This window comes from Ictidomys tridecemlineatus, chromosome 3, assembly GCF_052094955.1.
Source record: "Ictidomys tridecemlineatus isolate mIctTri1 chromosome 3, mIctTri1.hap1, whole genome shotgun sequence".
In the NCBI taxonomy this organism is placed as follows: domain Eukaryota; kingdom Metazoa; phylum Chordata; class Mammalia; order Rodentia; family Sciuridae; genus Ictidomys; species Ictidomys tridecemlineatus.
Genome location: NC_135479.1, coordinates 21,731,241 through 21,751,036, shown reverse-complemented (window position 1 = coordinate 21,751,036; position 19,796 = coordinate 21,731,241). Strand labels below are relative to the sequence as shown.

The 19,796-nt window shown below is 35.3% G+C and overlaps 1 protein-coding gene across 3 annotated transcripts in view; it reads right to left on the bottom strand.

The window, feature by feature from the left end:
* The window catches only part of Top2a (DNA topoisomerase II alpha), a 323,275-nt gene that overhangs the window by 294,014 nt on the left and 9,465 nt on the right, over positions 1-19,796 (bottom strand). For 2 of the 3 annotated variants that reach the window (XM_040268804.2, XM_040268805.2), the window contains exons 13-35: positions 19,352-19,477; positions 18,854-18,964; positions 18,629-18,734; positions 18,430-18,539; positions 18,094-18,186; positions 17,122-17,236; positions 16,899-17,020; positions 15,594-15,742; positions 14,595-14,826; positions 14,272-14,406; positions 13,967-14,167; positions 13,570-13,765; positions 12,085-12,176; positions 11,626-11,790; positions 11,417-11,500; positions 9,851-10,033; positions 9,407-9,497; positions 7,490-7,642; positions 7,154-7,277; positions 6,726-6,769; positions 6,085-6,228; positions 5,160-5,359; positions 3,728-4,785 (exon numbers count right to left, since the gene is read on the bottom strand). In XM_040268804.2, coding sequence (XP_040124738.2) covers positions 4,657-4,785; positions 5,160-5,359; positions 6,085-6,228; positions 6,726-6,769; positions 7,154-7,277; positions 7,490-7,642; positions 9,407-9,497; positions 9,851-10,033; positions 11,417-11,500; positions 11,626-11,790; positions 12,085-12,176; positions 13,570-13,765; positions 13,967-14,167; positions 14,272-14,406; positions 14,595-14,826; positions 15,594-15,742; positions 16,899-17,020; positions 17,122-17,236; positions 18,094-18,186; positions 18,430-18,539; positions 18,629-18,734; positions 18,854-18,964; positions 19,352-19,477 — 3,105 coding nt within the window. In that variant the 3' untranslated portion in view covers positions 3,728-4,656. Of the gene's footprint in view, positions 1-3,727; positions 4,786-5,159; positions 5,360-6,084; positions 6,229-6,725; positions 6,770-7,153; positions 7,278-7,489; positions 7,643-9,406; positions 9,498-9,850; positions 10,034-11,416; positions 11,501-11,625; positions 11,791-12,084; positions 12,177-13,569; positions 13,766-13,966; positions 14,168-14,271; positions 14,407-14,594; positions 14,827-15,593; positions 15,743-16,898; positions 17,021-17,121; positions 17,237-18,093; positions 18,187-18,429; positions 18,540-18,628; positions 18,735-18,853; positions 18,965-19,351; positions 19,478-19,796 lie in introns of those variants that run through there. The other variant, XM_078042054.1, reaches the window with a different exon arrangement.

Below are 19,796 nucleotides of genomic sequence, written 5' to 3'. Positions count from 1 at the left end.
AGGCTAGTTTTGAACTTGAAATCCTTCTGCTTCAGCCTCCCCAGTCACTGTGATTACAGCCATGTATCACCATGCCTGGCATTGTTTTGGGGGCTGGGAATCTAACCCAGGGGTGTTTAATTCCTGAGCCACATCCCCAGACCGTTTTTTTTTTAAAGAGAGAGAGAATTTTTTAATATTTATTTTTCAGTTTTCGGTGGACACAACATCTTTATTTTATTTTTATGTGGTACTGAGGATCGAACCTAGCGCTGCACGAATGCCAGGCAAGCGCGTTAAGCTTAAGCCACATCCCCAGCCCCGCAAACCTTTTTAAAATATTTTATTTAGAGACAGGGTCTTGCTAAAGTTTCTTAGAGTCTTGCTAAATTGCTTAGGCTGGTTTTGAACTCGAAATCCTCCTGTGGAGCCACTGGGATTACAGAAGTGCACCACTGTGCCCAGCTTGTTTTTTGTCCTTTTTTTTTTTTTTTTTTGGTACTGGAGATTGAACTCACCACTTAGCCACATTCCCGGCCCTTTTTGTATTTTATTTAGAGACAGGGTCTCACTGAGTTGCTTAGCGCCTCACTTTTGCTGAGGCTGGGTTTGAATTTGTGATCCTCCTGCCTCAGTCTCCTGAGCTGCTGGGATTACAAGCATGAACCACCACACCTGGCTGTTTTTTTTTTTTGTATTCTTTTTTTTTTTTTGAAAGAGAGAGTGAGAGGCAGTGAGAGAGAGGGAGAGAGAGAATTTTAATATTTATTTTTTAGTATTTGGCGAACACAACATCTTTGTTTTTGTATGTGGTGCTGAGGATCGAACCCGGGCCGCACGCGTGCCAAGCGCCACATCCCAGCCCCTTTTTTTGTATTCTTGATAATAGACATTCTGTCTGGGGTCAGATGGAATCTCAATGTGGTTTTTTTTTTTTTTAATTTTTTTTAATGTTGACGGACCTTTATTTTATTCATTTATTTATATGCAGTGCTGAGAATTGAACCCAGTGATTCACACATGTGAGGCAAGCACCCCACCACTGAGCCACAACCCCAGCCCCTCAATGTAGTTTGTTTTTTTTTTTTTTTTTTTTTTTTTTTTTTTTAAAGAGAGAGTGAGAGAGAGGGGGACAGAGAGAGAGAGAGAATTTTAACATTTATTTATTTTTTCTTAGTTCTCGGCGGACACAACATCTTTGTTGGTATGTGGTGCTGCTGAGGATCGAACCCGGGCCGCACACATGCTAGGCGAGCCACCTCCCCAGCCCCCTCGTAGTTTTGATTTGCATTTCCCTGATGGCTAACATGGTAGAACTTTTTTTTTTTCATACACATATAATTATTTGTTCTTCTTTGGAGAAGTGTCAGTTCAGTTCATTTTTCCATGTTGTAAAAATTCTGCTTGGATTTGCAAATGCATCTCACTGCATATGAATGAAAGATAAAAACATCTGTGATCAATTCCTGATGTGATTCCAGTTCATTATGTTAGAACTATAATCCATGTTACTTTTATTTTAAATTAAAAAAAAAATTGGCAGTACTGGGGATGGAATCCATGGTGCTTTACCACTGAGCTACATCCCCAGCCCTTTTAAATTTTAAGTTAGGGTCTTAACAAGTTGCCCAGGATGGCCTAGAATCCTTCTGCCTCAGCCTCCCAAATAACTGGGATTACAGGCGTGCACCACCACGCCTGACATTAAACAAAATTTGAATTTTATAGAATTTTCCAAAGTAGAATTACTAAGGATTCTGAATAAGCAAGAACAGATTATCTTCTTTTTAAAATATATTTAAAAAATTTTTTAGTTGTAGATGGACACAATTCCTTTGTTTTATTTATTTTTATGTGGTGCAGAGGATGGAACCTAGGGTCTCACACGCGCCAGGCGAGCACTCTACTGCTGAGCCACAACCCCAGCATCGCCCGCCCCCCATATTCTTTTTTTCTTTTTGGTGGTGCTGGGATCTAACCCAGGGCTTGGTGCATACTAGGCCAGGGGGCTCTATCACGGAGCCACAGCTCAGCCCTATACATCACTCTAGAAAAAGTTAACTAAACATTTTTCTAGCTGAACACAATGGTACGCATCTGTAATCTCTACCTGGGAGGTTGAGGCAGGAGGACTGTGAATTCAAGCCCAGCCTGGACAACTGTTTTAAAGGGTTGGGGATGTAGTTCAATGGTAGAGTACTATATGAGTGGGACCCTGAGTTCAATCCCCAATACCACCAAAAAATAAAAAACAAAACTTGATTGCATTTTGAGGAAAAATGGTTGAAAATCACTTTTAAAAATCCACTGTAGCATTAACAGGGGGAGATGTTGGACAGTGGCCCATGCCTGAATTCTAGCTACTTGGGGGAATTGAGTTCAAGGCCAGCTGCAACAATTTGGTGAAGCACTCAGTAATTTAGCAAGACCCTGACTCAAAAAACAAAAACTAAAAAGACTGGGGCTATAGCTTAGTGGTAAAGAAGTGCTCCTGGGTTCAATACCCAGTACCAAAAAAAAAAAAAAAAAAAAAAAAAAAAGAAAGAAAAAAGGCTTACTAAGTTGATTACTGAATCATTTATCCACTAATGCAATTTTAAAATCTCATTTCTCCCTTTGTAATTTGTATTAATTTATCTAAGCCATTTCTCATATGCATAGGGAAAAAATACATTCTAGAAAAGGTCTAAATGATCTAAGTTTATTAAGCACTGCAATTTTTTTTTTAAGAGAGAAAAAAAATCTTTTTTTTAAAGAGAGAGTGAGAGAGGAGAGAGAGAAAGGGAGAGAGAATTTTTTTTAATATTTATTTTTTAGCTCTTGGCGGAAACATCTTTTGTTTGTATGTGGTGCTGAGGATTGAACCCGGGCCACACACTTGCCAGGCGAGCGCGCTGCCGCTTGAGCCACATCCCCAGCCCACACTGCAATTTTTATCTCCTTGAATGCCAGTAGCTTAGAGATAACATGTAGAGAGTCAAGGAACAAACTTTTCTTATAGTTAGTAAGCTCTTTTCTAATCTGGAGCAAACTTCTTTTAAGAAATATTTCAGATTTTTCATCTAATGAGGGTTTATATGCCTTTTTCCCCACTATTTATCTTGTAAACAAGACAGGGATTTCACCTTTGATTTGTAACCTGCTTTTTTTTACTCAGCAATGTCATAGAACAGTTTTTCTTGTAAATAAACATACATGACCACACTTAATAGGAACCTGATAGTCCACCTTTACAATTTGTTAAACCCAATTGTTTTATCAGAAGTCCTCTATTGTTGGACACTTATTTCCCGTTTTATTGTTAGAGAACTATATATTAGTATCTTCCTGCTTGGAAATAATTGTGGATTCATGTTAAGTTTTAAAAGAAATATAGGTAGGTGGTGTTGTGGGTATAAGTCAGTGGTAGAGCACGCCTAGCATGTAAAAGGTCTTGAATCCATCCCCAGCACCACAAAGGCTGGCCTTGAACTTGTGATTTTCCTGCTTGCAGTTTCTGGATTTGTTGGGATTACAGGTGTGCACTAGTGCACCTGGCTAAGGGATATATATATATATCTCACACATATTTTGGTAGCAGGGATTGAACTCAGGGTCACTTAACCACTAAGCCACACTCCCAGCCCTTTGTTCATGTAACTTGCAATCCTGCCTCAGCCTCCCAAGTAGTTGAGATTTATAGGGGCGTGCCATTCTACCCAGTTTTTTAAAGTAAGGTGTAGTGTGGGTCATAAAAGGGGGCAATGAATGGCTTGCAATGTTTAGAACATTTTATTAAAGTACAAAATTGTTGGAGTTAAGCTAAATAGAAAAACATAGTAAATATTTACAAAAACATTGATAACATCACTCAAGTAACAATACACAAACAATGCAGAGAAAGGTTTACAAGTTGAAATTATGAAGATTTCCCAAAAGGGATCTAATGGTTCACTGCTGAGAATAGTTTTAATGTCATATGTAAGATCTCTGAGCAAATGATATCCCCCACTCTGTAATATAGTGCTCCCTAGATATTAATCCTTTGGGAGATTCTGACTTAGAGGCAGCAGAGGGGACAAGTCAAGAGTTGAGACAGTCCTATGACTGGCCTGATATTCTCATCCTGTTGACTGGGTCGAGGTCATGCAGATACAGTCAAGGTAATTTTCTTCAGCTTCTGATGATTTTCAGGAGGATATAAGCAATTTCTCATTCTTTGAACATAAATTCAGTACATAAAGGCTGAACAGAAGAGTACTGGATTAGAACTATCAAGTTCTATTTGATGGACTATTATCAATAAAACAAAGATAATATGGAATTTATCATGCTCTATTTCATATTTAATGAAAATAGGAAAGAAGGCAGAGTGATACTTTTAAATCAAAGTGCTCTAGTTTTAGCTTAATGAATGGTCAACAATTTCCTGAAGTGACCACCTCACTATTACTAGAGTCACTATTACTAGAAGAATTTAAAATCAGACTTTAAAGACCAAAGAAAACGGATGTAACATACAAAGCAGAGAAGAAAACAATGCCCAGGAAAGAGTCACTACTCACTTTGCTCTGATAGTCGTATATTAAAATACCTTCCCAAAACTAATTCAGAGGAGAGGAATTTAAGAATTTTAGGTGACTTTAAAAGCAGTCTTGGGCTCAGTAAGACCATTCCTTAAAATAAACACTTCATGTTTTAAAACAAATCATCGTCATCTGACTCTTCGAGGTACTTTATAGGTTTCTTTGCCCGTCCAGATTTTGCACGAGGAGCCACAGCTGAGTCCAAGTCCAGATGAAAGTCATCGCTCTCCCCCTTGGGTTTCTAAAGAGGAATGTCAAGTAATTTGCATAATGTAAACATGATAGCATAATTATAATTCAAAGAGTTTTCTACCTTCTACTAAGTAGTAAGAAATAGATCTAAGGAAACTATCCCATTGATATTTAAATAAGTTCCTTACTTAATTTTTTTTTGCACTAGGGATTGAACTCAGGGGCGCTTTACCACTTTTGCTGGGATTACAGGTGTGCTCTACCATATCCAGCCATATTTAATTTTTCTCATAGCTAAACTATCCACAGCAAAAACTAATGAATTTGAGATTTAAAATTCTTAAAAATATATCAAATTAACAGGAAAAATGTAGTTAGGTATTTCAAAACATCTAGAGTAAAAAGACTAAACAGGAATAATACCTTGCTTGCGGCTGCTTTAGAAATGACTTTCTCAAAATTACTGTCAGAATCATCAGAAGTGGATGGCTTCCTTTTGCGTCGATTCTTGGTTTTGGCAGGTTCAGGCTTTTGAGAGACATCAGAGTTCAAGTTTGGATCCTTCTTGGTTCCTTTTGGTGCAGCCCTTTTTTTGGGACCAGTAGTGGAGGTGGAAGACTGACCTGCAAGTCAATACAGGAAATCATCATGGCTGCTCTTAGGGCTGAAATATTCTCATTGTGAGCTTTCTTTTCTTTTCCTTCCTCCTTTTTTTTTTTTTTTGGCAGTACTGGGGATTGAACCCAGTGGGCTCTACCACTGAGTCACATCCCTAACCCTTTTTATTTATTTTGAGACAGGGTCTTACTTAAGTTGTCCAGGATAGGCTGTCACTTGGGATCCATCTGCCTCGGTCTCCCAAGTAGCTGGGATTGTAGGTGTACACCACTGTGCCCAGCTCATTTTGAACTTTCCTTAACAACTTGAAGACTATATGTGACACAGGAAAAGATAATCTAATACAGTTGAAAATATCTGAGAGTAAACCTATTAACCATCTCATTTGATTATAAAGATCTAAAACTGCTTCCATTTGGAAAAGTTTAATTTTAATATCAATAGTAGTAAATTTTTTTCTGGTCCAGTGGTGAACACCTATAATTCAGTGTCTCAGGAGGTTGAAGCAAGGCAGGAGGACTGTAGTTTGAGAGCAGCCTGGGCAATGTAGTGACACCCGCCTCAAAATAAATAAAAATACTGGAGATGTAACTCAGTGATAGTGTCCTTGAGTTCAAATCCCATACAAAATAATAATAATAAAAAAGTAAAATTTCAGTATAAAAAAGTTATGCCAACTTGGGAAAGCGAATTAGTTTGGTATTAATCTATTTCAAAGATTTAGGCTTACTATTTGTTGTTGTCTTCTTCACAGTCACATTCTTTTTTGAAGATGGCTTCTTCATTTCAGTTTCAACTGGGAGATCAGCTACAGGAGGGCTCGAAGAAGATGGTACGCTATCTTTAGTATCATCGTCATCATCGAGGTCAATCACTTCAAATGGAAAGTAAAACAATATATATGAGCAACATATGAAATACATTTACTGCTTTGTCCCTGCTATGAATTCCCATTTAGACATTTTCTGGAAAATTTATATTATGTTATTTCATTTTTATTTACTTATTTTTGATATTGGGGATTGAACCTAGGGGTACTTAACCACTGACCAACAACATCTCTAACTCTTTTACCAATTATTTTATTTACCAGCCCTAATTTCTGAATCCTTCATCAGCAAAAAGTTTTTATTTTTTTGTATCTAGCATGAAGCATAGTACCTGGGGCAAGTGGTTGAATTAGTTTTAGTATATTAAACGTGGAGTGTATTTATGTGCAAAAACTAAATGAATGATGGTAATAGAATGCTAATACAAACTCATGTTTATTTTCAAATGAAGTACTTGGATATTATAGTCAAGATTAGAACCTAATTGGATCTGTGAGTCCCAGTAAAGTAGATGTCTTAATTATTTTTACTAAATACATACCTGACATGGTATCTTTCTGTGGCTTCAGTTCTTTTTCAGTATGTCTAGAATAAAAAAAAAATATATAAAATAAATAATAACATCCTGAAATCAATTCTAAGTATGTCAAATATCAAAGATTATCTAATTATTAAAAACAATCAGAGTTGGGTACAGTGGCCTAATTATTAAAAACAATCAGAGTTGGGTACAGTGGCACACGCCTGTAATCCCAGCGGTTCATAGGCTGAGGCAGGAGGATCCAGAGTTCAAAGCTAGCCTCAGCAACAGCAAGGCACTAAGCAACTCAGTGAGACCCTGTCTCTAAATAAAATACAAAATAGGGCTGGGGATGTGGCTCAGTAGTCAAGTGCTCCTGAGTTCAATCCCCAGTACAAAAAAAAAAAAAAAAAAAACTGGTTAAGATCTACATTAGATAAGATACATACTTTGGTGAAGTTTTGGTCTTAGGTGGGCTAGCATCTGATGGCACAAAATCTTCATCTTCAGATTTTTCATCAAAGTCTGAAAAATCTTCATCTGAATCCAAATCCATTGTGAATTTGGTTTTTGCTGTTTAACAAGGAAAGAGGGCAAGAGAAATATTTAATTCATAGACTGATGAAACATTTCATGAGCACATAAGCTTCACTTTAACCTGATGAACTATTTCATGAGCACATAAGCTTCACTTTAACCTAAAAAAGATGCTGCAGTTTTTACGGGATTAAGTATCTTGAAGTTATTGGCCATAGCATATCCAGCATGTTCTTTGGTCTCCTTACCTGCAGCTCTCCGTGGCTCTGTTTCTCGTGGAGGGACATCAAAATTACTTTCAGTACTGCTCATATCTGATTCAGAATCGGACCAGGGGTTTCTCTTTTTGCCTTTTTTGACAGGTTTAAACGTCAATGTGGTCTGTTTCTTTGCTTTGGTGCCTAGAAAGGAAAAAAAGATATTAACCATACGTATATTCTTAGGCTCAAGTTTTCTTCATCTATCATCCACCCATCTTTTAAATATTTATCTAGCACTGTGATGGTGCTGGAAATGTCAATAGTGAATAGAAATAGATGCAGCATAGAACTCAATCATTTTATCGCACAAATAAACTCAATGTTTATGTAAGGAATGTGGTATATATCCATAAATATCAGGTTTCTTTAAGAAAGAGATGCTTGAGCTGAGATGTGAAGGTTTAAGAAGCTAATTAGTTGAAGGTAAGTGAAGAAACATTCTAACTCAGGATGTTGCACGTATAAAAGTTCTGGGAAGAAATAGCATACTTAGAAAACTGCAAGTTCACTATTACTAGAAAGCAGAAGTTGGGGAATATGACCATATTTGCACTTTTAAAAACAACTTCTCTCAAGTTGCAGTACGGAGACTGGAAAGGGCAAGAATAGATGTAAAACAATGAAATATACTGCTGAACTCAAGACAAGGGAGACAGTTTAAAGTGGCTGCGACTATCTTGAGGGGTACTTAATAGTAAGTTTCCAAGTGTCTCTCATACCTATCCTTTGTTTATGTCCTTCATCTTGTCCCACTAAGATTACAAATGCAGTTTCCTTACAGGTTTGATTTGGTTTTTTACCTTTATAATCTTTAGGAGCCTATATGGATCTCAGCTTTTCTCTAGATCCCTAAAATGACTAGTATATACTACTCAATTTTTTCTTTATAAATCTGAGGGTTAATTCCATGCTTTCCCACTTCTTGTACCTTCAGAATATTGGATACAGCAGTAGGAACATGAATGTTCAAAATACTAAGCTGACCTATTAGTTGTACAGTATAAATTATTTCTAGCTAGGTTTTAGTTAAACATGTGTTGCATTATAAGGTCAATACGTAATGTTGCAAAGCATGGCACACATAAAATATTAAGAAAAAAACTAAGATTTGCTTTTTTAATTTTGTGTATAAACTGATATATATGTGTGCCCACAGAATTGAGCACATATATCTATCTAAAGTAGATTCTTAAGAATAGATACAGATTCTATATTCAGATCAATCAGTAGGATAGCATTGAGAGTCCATAAATAAATCAACATTTACAGTCAATTGATTTTGAAAAAGGTGAAGATAATTCAATAGGGAAATTAATCTTTCAATATGTGGTACTTAGGGGGCTGGGGATGTGGCTCAAGTGGTAGCGTGCTCGCCTAGCATGCATGAAATACTACTTCACAATAAAAATGAATATACTACTGATAAATGTTACTATGTAGATAGATGACCCGTGAAAACATGCCAAGTAAAAGATGTCAGTCACAAAAGAACACATGATACTAATCATATGAAATGCCTAGCATAGGTAAATCTAGAGACAGTTAAGTTTTTATTGATTGGTGGGAAATGGGGAGTGACTGATAATGGGTAGTTTCTTTTGGGGTGATAAACTTCAAAAACCTCTGTGATTATACTGAAACCATTAAATAGTACACTTAAAATAGGCAAATTTGGTATGTGAAGATTGGTTAATAGAACTCTTGATTCTGTGTGGTATCATTACCTAGAATCCAGGGATGATGTTGAACTCTAGAGATGACCAAGATGTGGTCACTGGCCTCAAGACACTTTATACTTCAACATTAAAATTGGCTAGAAAGTGAAATTTAATAAACTAGTGGATGTTTTCTTAGATCTAACTTTTATTTCAACTTTATACTGTTTTCTTTAAAGTGTGGTAATACCTGGTTCTTTTTTCAATTTCTTCTCCAGTCTTTGTTTTAGGCCATCTGGTTCTATACCATCTTCCTTAGAGATTCCCTCAGGATTTTCACTCTAAAAGACAGCAAGATATTAAAAAAAAAAAATAAACAACTAAATAACTAAATAAGAATGATCCAGTTCTATATACTGTATTGAAAATAATATAGTCGAATATATGAATATGTACATTACCAAAGAATGTTTTTCTTTGGGTTTTGGTTAAGAGCTCTTTGGTACAGGTATGATTTCTTCAAGATACTTAAATATTAAAAAACTAGGTGCTTAAGAAAAAAAAAAAAAATCCACTGTCCTCTCCCCAGTGCTAAGGACTGAACCCAGGGCCTGTGCTTGCTGGGCAAGAAGAGCTCTTCACTGAGCTACATCCCCAGTCCACAAAGTATGTGTAATGATTTCAAGAGTATTACCTTAATTTTCTTTTTAATTTTCTTTTCTGCCTCTGCTTTCATCTCTTCAGTAACTCGGGGAATGACTCTTTTTCCTCGTGGAGAAGGCAAAACTTCAGTCATTTGTGCTTTTTTCCCCTTTGCCTTTCCCCCTTTCCCTGGTAGTCCTACTTGTTCATCTTGCTTTTCCTTGGCTTCAACAGCCTATAAAACAGATGTAAGAACTCATTATTGTGTATAATTAACATGCTATAATAAAGGTAAATAAATGTGGAAATAGAAGATTGGGTTTTATATGTAATTCTATCACTTAACCTTTCTGAGGATAAAAAGGGGAAACTATGTTAAAGATAAATCTCTCTCTGTCCATCTATATACACACACACATATACATTAATTTACTTGTAAGAAAGGATAAGTACATACTCACTAATGTACACTTACCTAATCAACTGATTAGAATAAGGTAAATATTTATACCAAAGTACCATAATATAAATTTGTGTGTTAAGTTTAATTATGAAGTGCAATTATTTTTCCTATGCCAACTCGTCCCCAAAATACTTATTTTAGTTGGCTACAACATCTGTATTTTATTTATTTATTTTTATGTGGTGCAGAGGATTGAACCTAGGGCCTCACACGTGCTAGGTGAGCGCTCTGCTGCTGAGCCACAACCCCAGCATCCCTATGCCAACTTTTTTCCCCCTTTGTTGGTTCTGGAATTGAGCCCAGGGGCACTCTTCCACTAAGTTACATCCCTCGTCCTTTATATTTTAAGACAGTGTCTTGCTAAATTGCTGAAGCTGAATTTGAGTTTGTAATCTCCTGAATAGCTGGGATTACAGGTGCTACCATGCCAGCTATGTTAAAATAATTTTAAGAAACAAGTATTATTTGGAAGACTTAAGTAATAAAAGGATCTTCTGAAACTATCTGATTGATTTGCCCCAAAAGGCTTTGCTTAATTTTTTTTTAAAGAGAGAGAGAGGGGAGAGAGGGAGAGGAGAGAGAGAGAGAGAGAGAGAGAGAGAGAGAGAGAAATTTTTAATATTTATTTTTTAGTTTTCGGCGGACACAACATCTTTGTTTGTATGTGGTGCTGAGGATCCAACCCGGGCCACACGCATGCCAGGCGAGCGCGCTACCGCTTGAGCCCGGCTTTGCTTAATTTTAAGTTGACTTAGGGGATCGGGTGGGTCTTCTTCCACATTTAGGGTCTCTATCTTCTTAGTCCTAATAGGTCTTTCCTATTTAATTTTATAAAAGAGTCAACTCAAGTTCTTTCCTCAAAAACTTCTGGGTAATATGTTCCTGGCCTCATATCCTTTATTCTAAGTAGCATTTAATTATCTGTTTTCTTGTATTATTTTGGAATGTATCCTTATGCTGCCTATATCCTTTCTATTGTCAAATGTAAAGTTTCTTGACAAAAAGAAGTATTATAGGAACACATTAAAAAAGAACAAAGTGCTAGTTATTGAACCCAGGGCCGTGTGCATGCTAGGGAAGCACTTGACCACTAAGCTGTACCCCTAACCCCTATACCCTACAATATTTCATAAATAAAAACTTTAAACTACACACCTCCAGTTCCTCAATAAAAGCAGCTAAGTCTTCTTTCCACAAATCTGATGGACTCTTTCTCTTTAATGAGTCCAGTTCTTGCTCCTTTAGAAAATTAACAGAAAATTAAGTCAACAAATGTGTATTAATAGCATTTTTATGTAGCCCAGTTTTTACTTTTACCATTATAATAATGTGAAGTAATATGCACCATCCTATCAATAACTTACCTTTTCATTTCTTTGTTTGCACAGTTCATCTTTCTTTTCTTTGGTTAAATACCAAAGGGGCATGTCAAGAAGGTAGTTGAAGGTTGGCCCAGAATCTGTTACAGAGTCACTCTTTTCTGCCTCCTTTTCATTGTCACTCTCTTCATTCTCTTCTTCATCTGGAACCTAAAGGACAAATTAAAATGTAGAATTAATAGAAAATGTGAAACACAAACATATCAGGTATTTTTATTTTTTTGGTACCAGGAATTGAACTTAGGGGCATTCAACCACTGAGCCACATCCCCAACCTATTTTGTATTTTATTTTGAAATGAGCTCTCACTGAGTTGCTTAGTGCCTCACTGTTGCTGAGGCTGGCTTTGAACTTGTGATCCTCCTCAGCCACTGGAATTACAGGCGTGCACCACTACACCTGCCCATACCTGGTATCTAATAAAATTGCTAACCAAGAAGTTACCTTTTGCTGGGCTTCTTTCCAGGCCTTCACAGGATCCGAATCATATCCTCTCTGAATTAGAACTTTAATTAACTCTTTTTTAGGCTTATTTTCTATTAAAAGAAAAAAATGTGAACAGAGATAAGGGTTTTGAGCAAGATTTTATGACAAAGTTTTATCACATTGTCAAAAGAATAAAACTGAAATTCAGATGGTCTCTGTTGTGCATATATTTGTACAACCTGGTATATCGCTTAAGTCTTCTCCTTAAACAATTGACAATTGTAAATTATGAGGGGCAGTCAAATCATGATGGAAGTTATGATCTAATTATAACTCTTACAAGAACAGAAGAGACTCTTCTGATTTTTTATTTAGAATACACTTCTACCTAAATTATGCTCCCTAATTTTTTTATTTCTACATTTCTACTACCCATTCAAAGATTGATTTCTCTTAATCACGACAACACTGTAATCATTCCTTCCCTTTTTTTGGTAATATCTCTCTTTCTGTGTCTACTGCAGTTAATTTTTTATACTTTGACCTAAGAGTCACTAGCTAAACAGTTTTGGAGTACCACCTTTAATCAATTAACTTGACAAACTACACATTTAAACTTTCTATATTCCTCAAAAAGACTGGATAGTCCCTAATATTTCCTAATTCCATTCAGCTAAAAACATTCTTTTTTCCCCCTCTCGTCATGTCCAGTATCACTCATCTTAGCCTTGCCTTAAGCAAAAATATCTGTGAATTAAGGAGGATGATAGGCTAGTACTAGTTCTTAAGAGTTATTTCTTTTAGTCTTCATACCCCCACTTTGGTCAAAATATTTTCTTTCTCATCACTTAAATCCTGATTTTGTTGCTTATAGAATTTCTTTTTTTTTCCCCCCTGGTGCTGGGGATTGAACCCAGGGCTTTGTGCTTTCCAGACAAGTACTCTACTAACTGAGCTATACTCCTAGCCCCTAAAATTTCTTTAAAAAAGAAAATTCCTAAGACTTGTCCAAGAATTTAGTAGTCTGATTTACTTGGAAGTCATTTATAATCTTCCTTTCTTTCTTTTCTTTTCTATCAGGTTTATTATCTCTTTTTGTGATCAACCAGTTGATACAAGGTATTCTAGCTCTATTTATCCCTGTCTAAATGTCAACTAATCTTAATCTTTTTAAGATGCTTAATCTAGTGGGCTAGAGAATGTAACTCAGTTGTAGAGGTAGCAGGCTTAGATTCACAAAGCCCTGGGTTCAATCTCCAGCATTGGAGTGTGTATGTATGGAGCAGGGGAGGGGGTACAACAAAAAACCTCAATCTAGGAAAAGCTATCTCTTGAAAACTACAAATAATTAATCAGATATTTAAATGAAATGTATATAAATAACTAACTGAACTAAATGGATTTTTGTCCTCCTTCCTCCCCACCATTGCTCTCACCAAAAATATTTAAAGAAAGTTTAGCATAACTGTAGTTTTAGTATAAGCAATTATTTAAAAAACATACCAATGATTATTTTGCCATCTATTTTCTCTAAGATAAAGCGAGCCTGATTGTTCAATTTAGCAGATTCAGCACCAAGCATTCCTAGAAGCCATTCTTTTCTTAATCCATAATATTTAAGCCTGAGTTCGAAGAAGTCTCTTAGAATATCCAACACTGTGTCATATTTTTTTAAACAGCCTACATGATCAAAAAGCACCTGGAAAAGGAAAACAAGATTAGAACAAAGAATCAATAAATTTGGTAAACTTTATAAAATTGCTATTTGCTATTAATTCTTAAAATAATCTGAAACCTCTCACAAAATATCATCCACATATGTATAATGTCAAAATATATTCTACTGTCATGTAGAATAAATTAAAAAAATACATAAATTAAAAAAAAAAAACAGACATACCATAGAGTTGCAGGTGAGACTAGTTTGGAGTTTGAAGACTTTGTGTAGCCCAACTCTCTCTGCCTCTGCCAATTTTCCCTCAGTCATCTTTACAACAAACTTCACAGTGGTATCTGTGTGGTATTCCCTGTAGTCTGTTATGAGAGGTGGTGTCTTCTCAGTGCCATTCAACATGGGTTCTAGGACTTGTTCTTTGTATGTCTGAAGAAAGAAGAAATCCTTTTGTAAGGAATCTCTAAACAGTCAACAGAAATAGTACAAAACAAAAAATGCCAACAAAACAAACAAAAACCACAATTACTTACTTGGGTCCATGTTCTGATGGGAAGTTCTGAGATTTCAATGGTTGTGGAATTAAGAATAGCTATTTCGCCATTAATCACATATTGATTTGGAGCCAGCTCTTCAATAGTACCTTTGAAGTTTTTGTAACTTGGAAGCTAAATTGACATTATAAAAAAGAAGGTCTTTTAAATGTGATACTAAAAACAGAAGTTACAAAGGTATTCAACAAGAAATCTAATTATAAGGTATGAAATAAACTTTACATTTGTATCCCCTTTAAATTGTATAATCCAAACTGAAACTCGAGGAAAGGTAATGTTGCTACCATGCACAGAATAGTTACCATTGGCAAAGGTTCTTCTCCATCCATCAAACGCCTGATGTTATTTACAACTTCACGAACATCAAAGTTGGGAATTTTGCAGGACCACCCAGTACCAATTCCTTCAGCACCATTTATCAGGACCATGGGTATAATGGGAATGTACCATTCAGGCTCAACTCGTTGGTTGTCATCATATAAGAACTTCAATGTATGATCATCTTTTGGTGGAAATAACAACCGAGCCAAAGGGCTAAAGGAAACAATCAAACAATGTTATTGTACAAAATATTTGCTTTCTGAAGTAAAGGGTCACTCTGGGGTTTTTTGCCTGAGAAATTAGAAGTAAGGTCTTTCATTTACAAAGACAGGAAAACTAAGGATTCAGTTTTGGGTTTAATATTTGAAATACTTATTAGACATCCAAGTGAGAAATGTTGAGAGGGCAGTCAGGCATAAAAGTTTAGAAATCAGGGGAGAAGTCAGGACTGGAGATGTAAAGTTATGAGACTGGATGGATGGGAGATCATTTGGGAAGTGAGTTTAGATAGTAGACAGAGATCTGATGAAGGAGCCTTAGGCAGACCAGTATTTAGAGCCAGGGAAGATGAGAAGTACCAGCAAAGAAGGCTAATAAGGAAAAGAACTTCTATTGTTGAACAGGCCAAATAAGAAGAGTTTCGAGGAAGATAGTGATAACTGTGTTGAATGCTGCTGAAAAGATGAAGATAAAAGCTGAAAATCAACTATTTATAACATCCTACAGATTTGTAAAGTGAAATTTCAATTGCAATATTTAGGAAGAATCTAAGTTTTCTTTATTTGAACCCAAAGTCTACCTCAAGGATTTCAACCTTGGCACTTCTGGCATTTTGGGCTGAATAATTCTTTGTTGTGAGGAGCTGACATTATTGTAGCATCCCTGGCTTCTGCCCAGTATGTCCTAATTAATTGAATTTTTGTCTCACATTGTTTCAAAACTGGCCATGGCAAGTCACTAGAAATTAAAAACCTACTCACCTGAGCATTGTGAAGATGTATCGAGGGCTAGCAGAATCCTTGCCACCATGTAGGCGGGTACCAAACTGACCAATGGGTTGCAAGAGGTTCAGATTATTGCTACCCACAAAATTCTGAGCCAAATTGATGATGGTCATCATTAGTGACATCTGAGGAGGAAAAAGATTAATCTGACCAAAAGTCTTTTAATAATACATATTGATTATTGTGACAAAGCCTCATTATAATCTTATAAATCTTAGGTTTATAGTGATTGTTTAAAGATAGATGGCAGACCTAGTACCTAAACCTAAGACTTCCAGTTCCAAGTTCAGGGGTCTTTTTTAAGAGCAATTTTCTTTTAAATATTTATTTTTTTAGTTGTAGTTGGAACACAATACCTTTATTTTATTCATTTTATTTTTATGTGGTGCTGAGGAGAGAAGCCAGAGTCTCACACGTGTTAGGCGAGAGCTCTACTACTGAGCCACAACCTCAGCCCCTCTAATAGCAATTTCTATCTATTAAATCCTATGAATTTGGAAGAAATAGTTTCTCCCCTAACCCTCAGCAAAATGAAATACTTTCACCTTTGTGTCATTAACACTTTGGTTATTTCTATTCTAGCATAGATCACTTTATTCGATAAAATGTGTGTTGGCTTTCTGGGAAAATTGTGATTATACCTTGAAAGTACATAAAGTATTTTATATTTATTCTTATATACCTGGTACAGGTAGGCATTCAACAAATGTTTGCTGAGTGAGTATTTATCAAGTCCTCGCTATATTTTGATTTAAAATAGTAAGTAGGTCAACCATTACATTGAAATTTCTAGAAGCTTGTTAGTACCTCACTTCTAATGAGGCTGGCTTTGATGCTCCTGCCTCAGTCTCATGAGCCACTGGGATAACAGATATGTGCCACCATGCCTAGTCAACACCCTTAATTCTTTAAAATTGTTTTACAGAGTAAGTGCAAAAAATGTAATTCAATGTTATGTAACTGCATAGTTTTACTTATGTCAATGAGTCCATACGAACATTTGTGACAACTTATAACAATTTCCCAGTTGATGGTCATTTTGCATGTCTAAAATTTGACATTGCAAAGTTATAATAAATATCCTTATAGGAATATTATTTCCAGAGATAAAATTGTTTGGTCAGAGGGTGATCACATTTCACTATAATTTAATAGACTGTACCAAATTATTCTCTATTATGGATGTAACAGCTTATAGTTGCACCAAACACATTTGGAGAATGACTTTGAAATTGTTTATGATATAATGCTTTCAGGAAATATTATGGGCTGTATGTTTACCTCACCATGATGGTATGAGGACATTTCTGCCACTGATCCAGCTAATTGGGCAACCTTCACCTCTCGTTTGTCATTCCTTTTGAAACAAGTAAATAAAACCTTTCTTTGACCGGGTTTCAAACCTGTTAAGATAAAAGAAGGGCAAACATCAGCATTCTCAATTTAATCATTTCTGGGCACAAGATTTCTTCCTTACAAAAAAGACTAACAAACTGGAACTCACCATCCACCATAGATGGGATAGATCTCTCATTATCAGAATTTGAGAACAGGATAAGTTCCTTGTTTATGAAGTCATTATATGTCAAATAAGTGGTAGCTTGCCCATACAAATAATCCTGAAGGATCAAAGAGAATATTACATTATCTGGTTTAAAATAAAACATTGGTCTTAACAATGCTTAACACAAAAATAATAAGCATCGTTTCTATAATTCTGAAGCCCCCCAATATAATTATGCACAAGTATTTTATGTTTTAAAGATAATGCAATCTTAATTGCTATACAGTTAGAAAAAAGGTGCATTGTCTTTTAAATTATTTTTCCAGGACCGATACATCTATGCAATAGTCTAAATAAGAATATTTATAAAGTCATGCACAGTTTTAATTATGGAGATACATTCTGAGAAACACATTAGCTGATTTTGTCCTTTGAATATCATCGCTTATACTTAGACAAACCTATACAGTATGTGCATATAGATACACATGCCTAGGCTAAATGTTATAAATATATACTAGAGCCTATTGCTCCTAGGGCCATGATGAACATAGAAACCATGATGTTAAATGAAGCAAAAGAGAAAATGATGTCATCAAGAGACTTTGTAACACAAGATGTATAATGTTACTGCTGGTATAACATAGCATAATATATTATGCACTAAAAATAATTGCATGTGCTCTACTCTTACATGAATGGAAGGTAATTCAACGTCTTTATTTACACCAGCATCGCCACAAACATAAGTAACACTTTGCAGTATGACTTCGTGGCTATGGTATTAGGAGATAAGAATTTTCCAGCTCCATTATAATCTTATAGGACCACTGTTGCATAAGTGACCCATCATTGTTATATGGTACATGACTATAGTTATTGATTATATTAAATAAGTTTAATTTGCTACAATATCAATTCTAAAAAGTCTACCACATAGCACATTTTGTGGGATATATTTAAAATTTTTACCTCAGGAAGGCCAAGTAACTTTCGCTGTCTTCTATCCTCCATGAAATGAGTTAACCATTCCTTTCGATCATCTATCTGTTTTTTGCTAAAGGCCTACAAAAGGATGGGACTGTTAATAATAGGTTCCAAAATATCTCTTCTATAAGAAATAAACAACAAAAAATACTATTTTCTAAAATATCTGGTTCCTTCTCTGGGATATGAGAAATATTCTATTTTATAAAACACTCATATAAAGATCTAAATGTTTCAATTGACCAACATAGTAATTTCTAAAATTAGGGAAAAAAAAAAAATTATTTATTTATATATAAATAAAATACAACTCAAACTCACCAGGCTGATTGCAGCATCATCTTCAGGCCCAGTATATTTAAATTGAATACGATGTCTTTTCATATCTGCAAAGTATTCCTTAGCTTCTTTTGATGTACTGGTGCCCAAACCTACAAACCAAGGATACCACGTTACCCCATATAATCATGCATAATGGTATAAAACAAAATAAAGAATTTCTATGAATTCCATTACAAACCTTTGTAATACTTGACTTTCCATTTTTTATGGTTTGGAGTAGAACTTTTCCATTCTTCAAATTCAGGAAGGCTGTAGAATGCAATTTCTTGCTTGTTTTTAGATACCTATGGAAAGGACACATTGTAAAGTGGCTCACCTGCATACCAACATATATCATTGGAGATTCAGGTTGGAGGAATAGAGTCTTAGAATGTCTATTTTTGTATCCTAAAAATTAGTATACCTTTACAATGGGAGTGATAAACTCCTCCAGAAAACGATGTCGCAGAAGAGAGGGCCAGTTGTGATGGATAAAATTAATCAGCAAGCCTTTGATATGGGAACCATCTTGGTCCTAGAAATATTTAAAAAGCCAAAGCATAAAAGAACTGTTTAGAAACTTTAAAAAAGTGTTTAAATCTAAACTCACTTATGCTGTATGTAATATACACATGATATGAACATATCTGATTAGATATTGGTTGCAGATAATGAATAAAGCTCCTCGTTATAAAGTAATTTGTCTTTATGGTGGGAAAGCAATGTAACAGTAAGACATTAGCCAGTGTGGTGTGTACACCTGTAATCCTAGTTACTCAGGAGGCTGAGGCAGAAGGATCACTTGAACCCAGTTTGATGCCAGCCTCAGCAAAATAGTGAGACTGTCTCAAAAAAGCAAATAAATGATAAAAAAAATTTTAATTTAGTTTAACAGTTTAAAATATTTGGCAACAAATCTGACCTGATCTGTCATAATCATTATCTTCCCATAACGAAGAGTCTTTAATGAATCTTCATCTTCATAGTTTTTCTTATACTGAAGACCCACAATTTTGATGATATTGTTAATTTCAGCATTTTCCATGATCTGAAAGACATATACCAAAAGAGTAGTTTTGTTTATAAATTTGAAAATAAAAATAAGATGCCTGAGTTTTTGTGAGCTCCTGTATTTTGAATTGTTAGTGTATTAAGTCAGAAATATCTGTAAGATATGCTACAATATATATATAATTTCTTCTTTTTCTGTATTTTTTTTTTTTTAGAACCCAGGTCCTCACAAATGCTAAACACACAAAATAAAAACCTAAGATTCATTTCAAAACACCCAAGGAGAAAATGGAATAGAAACATGAAATCTACATTATAAACTAGATTTAAATGCTAAAGTTAGTTTTATACTCTAC